At 49.2% G+C, this 8,862-nt stretch overlaps 1 protein-coding gene across 1 annotated transcript; it reads left to right on the forward strand.

The window, feature by feature from the left end:
- Window positions 1-2,074: 2,074 nt before the first annotated feature.
- On the forward strand, window positions 2,075-7,769 carry LOC128310922 (protocadherin-8-like). The gene is given in 1 exon segment (XM_053216158.1): window positions 2,075-7,769. A coding segment is annotated over 1 exon segment (1,764 nt). The 5' UTR covers window positions 2,075-6,005.
- Window positions 7,770-8,862: the final 1,093 nt, after the last annotated feature.

The following is an 8,862-nucleotide window of genomic DNA, read 5'->3' on the forward strand; positions in this document are numbered from 1 at the left end:
CATGAATCACTCAATTCTACTGAGATCATTAATACACTGTATGTTAACTAACTTGGATTTAAATAAAATTTAAAAATTAAAAAAATGAAAAAAAAATAAAGTAATACAAGAGTACTGAGCACCCCTCCTCCAAAAAAAAAAAAAAAAAGGACAATGGAGTAAATCCTGAAGTCAAGCAGGAACACTTGAGAATTCTATAGCCATCGCCCATTCACTGTGAAGGGTTGGATGGTTAAATTGACCTGGGAGATTTAAAAGCGTACAGCACGTTGTCCTTCAGGAATAGATGGGGCGAGCAGATGAAGTATTGTCCTGCTGTATTTTGCATTGGTCAGGCACTCTGCTCTCAGGCTGAGAAGGGACCTCAAATCCCTCCTCCAGCCTCCTTTGATGAGGTTTCTGGGAGAGACAGAAGCTATTTTGTAAAGCTGTCAGCTGTCCTGAATCAGGGAAATAGATAAAGCAGCCAGGAACAAGAGAAACAGATAAGAGGTGAATTCTCAGGAACGAGGGGGAGCCTTGTCTGCCTTGGATTAAAAGCAGAAGGGAAGAGGATTTTGGAAGGAGGGGCTGAGTCGACTGATGGAATCTTCAGCTGCAGGCTGACAGCAGTGTTACAGAGACAAAATGAGTCAACAAAGATATCCAGTGGTTGGTTGAGAGACAAAGGACAAGGGATGGATAGATGCAGCTGGATGCAAGACGTTTCATGTTGGGGTGGCTGCATTTATCAGGGAGGGTGAGCTGGAGGGAAAAGGCGAAAGATAAGTGAATCAAACTTTCTGTTCCTGCATGTTGAGCCCTGTTAAGTAGGACATTCTTTTGTTTCCACCAGTTGGTGACTTAATCAGGTCCCATGGGGAAGCTGAAAGACTGGTATAGGATCTCGGAAAGATGTACACTTCTCCCAGTCAGGGCTGGGTATAACGGCTCATGATCTGACAACCCATCTGATACACTTGACGTCCCCTGACACATCTAATGACAAAGAGCTGCAATTAAAAAAAAATTAAAAAACCCATCTGGAAAACCCATCTGGAAGAACACACACAATGGCCATTGCGCATAGCATCTCCATAGTGTCCTCAAAACATCTACTCCCACGAACTCGTCTACTAGGTCTCTGTAACAGGCTCTGTGCCTGTCCTTCTCCACAACTCGTTCACATCACTCCCAGGGTTTGTGTGTCTTTGGCAGTTCTGGCTGCTTGTGATTGTACCCGGAAACTCTTGAGATCGTTTCTTGTTTGCACTTGATACAACTTTCTCTTTGTCATTTGGCACTTGTGACCTTCTCTGAACTCTGATGGTTTTATTTTTTAAGTGTTTCATTATATTCTTCTACAAAGCTGTGAGCTTTATCGTATTACCAATATTTGATCCAATATCTGTTGGTAAAGGCCCCGAAAGTGCTTTGACTACTGTGAGCCTGAGCGTCTGTGTAGAGTAGGGACAGAGAGGTTCAGCTAAGAGGGAGAGAGAGGAAGATAAAATAAGGCACAGATAAAAAGTTTCTTCTCGATCTTTATTCTTTTATTCTCTTCTTGCTTTGCTACAATCTCTGGATAGGGGGCAGGTTTTCTCTCTACAGGGTGACGAGAATACAAACTATGATCCTTGAGCCAATGACTGAAGTCAAGCACCAAAGTCAATTTCGTTGGCTCACTTGGGGTTTGAGACATCCCTGAAACAAAAAGGTAAGGTATTTTTAATTATGCATTGATTTACTGTCCTTCATGCAGCTAGAATAATAAAATCAGCAATTTAAAAACTAGTCTTACGTGGTATTTTAAGATTATATAGTTTTTTTTTTATTTTTTTTCAACGTTTATTTATTTTTGGGACAGAGAGAGACAGAGCATGAACGGGGGAGGGGCAGAGAGAGAGGGAGACACAGAATCGGAAACAGGCTCCAGGCTCTGAGCCATCAGCCCAGAGCCTGACGCGGGGCTCATACTCACGGACCGCGAGATCGTGACCTGGCTGAAGTCGGACGCTTAACCGGCTGCGCCACCCAGGCGCCCCTTAAGATTATATAGTTTTGACGATATGTTTATTAACATAATGATCCTATGGGAAACTTTTTCTAAGAGAAGATTGCATCATTTAAATCCTTGTTTTACGTACAGGGGAATTTGTGATTAGTATTGATACTCTATCATCGTTCTCTCTGATTTTCTCTAGGTTAAAGCACTTAAAGAGTTGATAAAACATCATTTGTTTCTATGTGATGCTTGTAGACAGTATTTTGGCTGACTTTAGGGCTGAATTATTTTCCCTGAAATCATTTCACAAAAAGGGCCAGCAATTTGCTGATAAGTTTTCTTATAAATGACTACACAGTGAAGACATACTAACACATTGATTACACAATGGAGTAATAGGAATGAGATAATGGTACTTCTTATGTGATGACGTAAAACAATTTCTCTGTTTTGGGGGCTCATACTCCTAAAGATTAACTTTAGTTTTTTCAAGGTATGATTTTTAAAAAGAAAAAACATCCAGCTGTTAGGTAAATTTGTTTTCTTTCAAACAGTCTTCATAGCTTCAATTTCTGGAACTTAACTCCTTGAAGACAGCAACATTGCATGTGATAATATTTTGCTCATTCGCCTATAAGATGTTTGTTCAGTTGAGAAATGAAAATGGGTCTCAGTATACTATGTAGAGTGATTTGTTCTAAATGGCACAAAAACGGTTTCTGGGCCAGGAAAGTATTAGTTCAAGGTCCTGTGAAAGTTGATGCTTATTCTGATGCATGGACACCATGGTCTAGTGAAATCTGCACATTAGGGACTTTCCTATAGCTCATTCCCGCGCCCTCCAACATATGTCATTAGTTTCACATAATAGGAAAGAGGAAATATGCAAAGGCACAGACACTATTCTGAATTAAGAGACCGATTTTTCCCCATGTTTACGATGAAAATTTGTTTATGTACAGTGTGCTTTTGTGTAAAGGACATTCTGGTGTTATGTGCTCAGCAAAACAAAATATTCCCTTGAAATGATTAGAATGCAAATGCTATTTTCTAGATCTGGTTTCCTGGCATTTTGGGGGGGGTGTGGCAGATGCTAATATATCTGGTGCTTTTGTTTTAGAAACAAAAGTAAACTGTAGGGAGTTTACCAAAATGCTGCCACGACACCCCCTTTAAAACCAAACTGAGCAAGAGAACCAAATTGCTGCTTTATCCACATTTTGGTCATCCCGGGGTGGTGGTAGTCCTCTGCTCCCATTGTTTGTTTTGCTTCATGTTTGACTCCGACAGAGATCAGAGCTACATTTTATGGACTTACGGTTTGGCAATATGCTGGCAAATGGGAAAACAAGCAACATAAACCAAATTTCTGCCACAATGCTTTTAATATTGAGACAGACTTTTATCTAACAGAGCCAACAGAATGGAACATGAGAGCACCCGCAGCTCAGGGCTGTAAACACAGCTTCCTGATGACACATCCCTGGGGGCGGGGGGGACAGATCATACAGTTTCTATATTATGTGGCTTGTCATTCTACTGGCACAGAACTGATTTTCGCCTCAGAAAATGTCTCTTTCCTGAAACTCCAGCTGTCCTTCATTCATAAAGCAGCGTTTTAATAAGGTGGTTGTTTACTAGGAAAACAATGCTAATGTTAATAATGAATCACTAACAATATAGCATATTCCTTATCGTAGATGGTCTACTTGTTGCCAAACAGCTGGAGGAAACGCGGGGGAAAATGCAATTGAGCATTTAAACATCATAGCTGGATGTTTCCAAACATAAGTATCCAGATGCTTAGCATTGTGGAGGTAATGTGTTTGATTGCTTGCCTTTTTCATATTTTATCCGGATCTTTTGATGTTCTGTGGATAGAGTCATGACTATTCATTTTCAATATGCTGAGCAGTTTTCGCTCATCATGAATGGCAACAATAATGCTGAAGACTGGCAGAGGCCAAGCCTGGCAGAGATTGCTGGAGATGAGGGAGAAGAGGAAGAAATGAGACTCAGACTGTGGTTAAATGGGTCCCTCTCCTGGCTAATGTGTATGGAAGCATGTGCCTTTTAAACGGCATCAGCTGAATCAGGTTTCAAGCTTCAGTTAAGGGGAATGTAGGAATTAAGAAGCTGGGTGGAGGGTCAGATTCTCTTGTTTTCCTTGAGACCCAGAGGCTGAATAACCAGGCCCTTCTTCAGGATATTCACTGCCAAGAAAGAAAGCTAACTGATTCCATGCCCATGAGGATACTGGCTTAACAAGAATCTGGTCCAGCTAAACTATAGTAGAGTCGCTCCCTTCCTCAGACTGATGCCTCATCAGGCAAAATTAAAAACCTACAGTAAACAAGATGAAGTACTTTCTCTTTTTATGATCTCAGAGCACCCAACCCAAATCAATTCATGCTTCCTACTGCAAACTTCTCAGACATCGGGTTATCGGTACTTATAATTAGAGTCATTGCCAAATGTTCCACTAAATTAAAATTCCTGCAAATTAATTATCTCATCAAAGGTGGCTCAGTTTCAGAACTGGATTCGTAGATCCTGGCACTAAAATAGACGCAACCTTCTCCTAAGAGTGAAAGAAAAAAAATAGTCATTTACTGACATGTCCCTGCAGGAAACAATAACATTACAGATCATGTAGAAGCCAAGAATAGCCGTGGCATATTAATAACTCAGTCTGTTCCCTGATTTTATTCAAGATGACTGGTTAAAGAACACTGCACTGATGATGACTCCATGGCATGAGGAAGAATGTCATCATTAACATGTGGACCGTTTGGCATTTAGAACATTTCACACATAAAGAGAACTCAACACAAGACTATTTACTGTGCTTTAGACAGATGGTTTAATGTTTCTTTAGCCTTCAGCCTATCAGGCCACCCATGGTTTTCTTCAGCCAAGGGCTTTTTAGAAATAATTGGTCTCTAGCAATTTTCTAACAAGACTGACTGCAATCTATTTCCCTAAATCTTTTTCCTACCCTTAACTATCCCTTACAGTGGTTTGTGGCTGACAAACCTCCCTGACTGACACAGATTCCTCACATATAAGTAATTACTGACATAAAAGGAGATGAAGGGGCTGAAATCTCATCATTAATGGTTTCTTTGCTACAGAAAAGCTATTTAGAAACGATTACTTCGGAAAACAGTTCTTCCCTGATTAGACGTTGCCTGACCCTGGAGAAGCTGTTCCCCCAGAATCTTTCAATACAGGAATTGATAACCCCACGTAGATGGATAACTGTGAGTGGCAAAAGATGCATACAGGTGTTGGTTTAAAAATGGTAGAGAAGAGTAATTGTGTCTCCATCTGAGGAATATGTAAATGTGTTTAGAAGGGATACAGAGACTGCAGATTCCCTGCTCCTGCCATCAAAGTGGAAATCACTCACACTGGAAAAGCAAGCGTGTGCATTCTTACAGTGCAAACGTCTGTAGGACTCTTGATCCCCTGCACTTCCCTGGCCACAGTTCAGTTTTCCAGGCCCTTCTGCCAGCTCTTTCAGGGAGCCACGTGACCCAAGGCCCGGCGACTCTACAGACTGGCCCAGAAGGATGGATGCTTGTTTGCACATTCTTCTCTATGTAACCTCCCCAGTAAGGTTCAGAAGAGGCAAGCTTAGGCCTGGAGCACAGAAAAGTGATGACACAGCAGAGAGGGTTTAGCGATCAGATGTATTTAGGAGGGCAATTGTCTCCTGACTGCCTGCAGGAGAGGGCTTGTGGGACTGGAAGTCTCAGCGGGAACTTCTGATTGGCTTTTTTCTCTTTAAGGGACAATGACGTCTCATTGGAAGCTCAGATTTCCCGCTGACACTTAATGCTGGGCCTGACTGGAATCCTTGCTGGTTCTGTGGCTGCAGCTGGTGTCTGGGTTTTGCACTGCAACTGTCAGCTTTCCGCACCTATGAGGAAAAGGGGCCCACGGTACCGACATCGGTGGTCTGTCTGACCATGGCTTGTTTAATTCCCAGCTCGAAGTGCCAAGCCAGTTCTGTTTCATGAAGTTCAATAGCTCGCTGCTCCGAGTACGCGAGGGCGACGGGCCGCTGACCGTCGGGGACGCAGGCCCGGACCGCGAGCGGCTGTGCGGCCAGGCACCACAGTGCGTGCTGGCCTTCGACGTGGTCAGCTTCTCGCAGGAGCAGTTCCGGCTGATACACGTGGAGGTGGAGGTGAGGGACATCAACGATCACGCGCCGCGCTTTCCCCGGGCCCAGATCCCCGTGGAGGTGTCCGAGGGCGCGGCTGTGGGCACGCGCATCCCGCTGGAGGTGCCTGTGGACGAGGATGTGGGAGCCAACGGGCTGCAGAGCGTGCGCCTGGCCGAGCCTCACAGCCCCTTCCGCGTGGAGCTGCAGACGCGCACGGACGGCGCCCAGTGCGCGGACCTGGTGCTGCTGCAGGAGCTGGACCGCGAGAGCCAGGCCGCGTACAGTCTGGAGCTAGTGGCCCAGGACGGCGGCCGCCCGCCGCGCTCCGCCACTGCCGCCCTCAGCGTGCGAGTGCTGGACGCCAACGACCACAGCCCGGCCTTCCCGCAGGGCGCCGTGGCCGAGGTGGAGCTGGCGGAGGACGCGCCCGTGGGCTCCCTGCTGCTGGACCTGGACGCAGCCGACCCCGACGAGGGCCCCAACGGCGACGTGGTGTTTGCCTTCGGTGCCCGCACCCCGCCCGAGGCGCGCCGCCTCTTCCGCCTGGACCCGCGCTCGGGCCGCCTCACCTTGGCAGGACCCGTGGACTACGAGCGCCAGGACACCTATGAGCTAGACGTGCGGGCCCAGGACCGCGGTCCCGGGCCTCGGGCCTCCACCTGCAAAGTCATCGTGCGCATCCGCGACGTCAATGACAACGCTCCGGACATCACCATCACCCCGCTGGCCGCCCCGGGCGCGCCTGCCGCCTCTCCCTTCGCCGCCGCCGCCGCCGCCGCCGCCGCCGCTCTCAGGGGTGCGGACGCGACCTCGCCGACCGGACCTGGAGCGCCGGAGGCCGGCGCCATCTCGCTGGTGCCAGAGGGGGCGGCGCGCAAGAGCCTGGTGGCGCTGGTCAGCACCTCGGACAGAGACTCGGGCGCCAATGGGCAGGTGCGCTGCGCCCTCCAAGGGCACGAGCATTTCCGGCTGCAGCCGGCCTACGCGGGCAGCTACCTGGTGGTGACCGCGGCGTCCCTGGACCGCGAGCGCATCGCTGAGTACAACCTGACGCTGGTGGCCGAGGACAGAGGCGCGCCCCCTCTACGCACCGTGCAGCCCTACACGGTGCGCGTGAGCGACGAGAACGACAAAGCGCCACTCTTCATGCGACCGGTCTAAGACGTGTCAGTGAGGGAGGACAACCCGCCTGGCGCCTACTTGGGCCGCGAAGGCCAGGTCACCTGCCGACTGCTGGAGGCCGAAGAGGGTCGCGCCCAGGGCGCCGTGTCCCCCTACATCTCTGTGAACCCTATTACTGGGAAGCTGTGTGCACAACGGTGCTCTGATCGCAAGTAACTGGCTGAGCTGCAGCTGGGGCTGGAAGCTCTCGACGGCGGCTCTATGCAGCTCTGGGGCTGGGCCGTGGTGTGCCTGCATGTGGAGGACCAGAACGGGCACTCACTGGTCACACTGCCAGAACGGCTGGTCACACTGCCACTCTTCAATGGCTCAGCCCAGCTGCCTCTGCTTCAGGGCGCGCGGCTGGGCTACCCTGGTGACCCAAATGCAGACGAAGGCCCCAACACAGAGCTAATTTCCACCGTAGCGGCGGCGGCCCCGCGGCGCTAGCGCCGCACCCGTTCACGGGTGAGCTGTCTTTTCAGCGCCGCTTGTCCCCACAGCCCACCAACCAGCTGACGGCGGTCGTCATGGTGCGGGACAGAGGCCAGTGGGCCTTTATCGCGCACCGCCACTTTGCTCCTAGTGCCCGCGGATTTGGCGCCACCTGGCGGAGAAGTGATGCTGGTGCCGCCTTCGCCGCCGCCAAAAGAGGGAGGGTAGGGACGCCCTGGAGTCGCACAGCGCAGAGAGTAGGGCGACAGCCTGGCTTCCTGGTTGTCTTGGCAGGTGTTTTGGCTAGCGGCTGTGGCCTTCTGCTGGTGGCCATTGCCATCGAGACTTGTTCCAGCCAAGGCGAGGCCAGGACGCGGAAGAAGAAGCTTTGTGGGCATAGCTTGAGCAGGTACCACGCGAGGAGTGGCCAGGCTGGTCCAAGTCGCAGAGCATCGGGGGCTGACTCTGGGGGCTTTGAGTTGAGGTTCTTCGGGGAGACACTGGCCCTTTTCGTTTACGCAGAGGCCCAGGAGGGCGAGGCTGCGGAGATTTCCCGGTCTGGGGGCAGTGGGGTGTTCTTGTGCTCCTCCCTTCGAAAGAGGAGCAGGATCCTGTGGGCCCTGGTAAAGCACCCCAGCAGTTTTAGGGCCCCTCATGAACGGTTAGTCGATTTTCCTGCCCATACGTTAGGAAAATTCAGAGCCTGATCTGGTCTGGGACTTCAAAGGACTGAGTTTTCCGGACTTTTTATTTTTTATTTGAGAGGAAAATTTCTTCACAGATGAAGGCAGAAGGAGGCATGGTGGTCATGTTTCGAGGAGGCCCACGTCTCTTTGTGCTGTTTTTGCCTCTGGTAACTTCCTTCTGGGTCCAGTTGGAACATCTTCGTCCCTCAGGGTTTAAATGCTATCTTTCTGAAGCACTCCAGAGGAGGGATATTGTGCCCTGTCTGGCAGCTTTGATATCTGAGCGTGAAAAATTAACTGCTGCTCTCACCCCTCTTTTTAAATAGGGTTCAGGCTCAGGTCCTTTCCATTCCCCATCCCTGTGTGGAGAGGGTAAATCTGCTGCGAGTTTAAGGTAATTTCAGAGTACGTATGGCTCTGTC

This window comes from Acinonyx jubatus, chromosome A1, assembly GCF_027475565.1.
Source record: "Acinonyx jubatus isolate Ajub_Pintada_27869175 chromosome A1, VMU_Ajub_asm_v1.0, whole genome shotgun sequence".
Lineage (NCBI taxonomy): Eukaryota > Metazoa > Chordata > Mammalia > Carnivora > Felidae > Acinonyx > Acinonyx jubatus.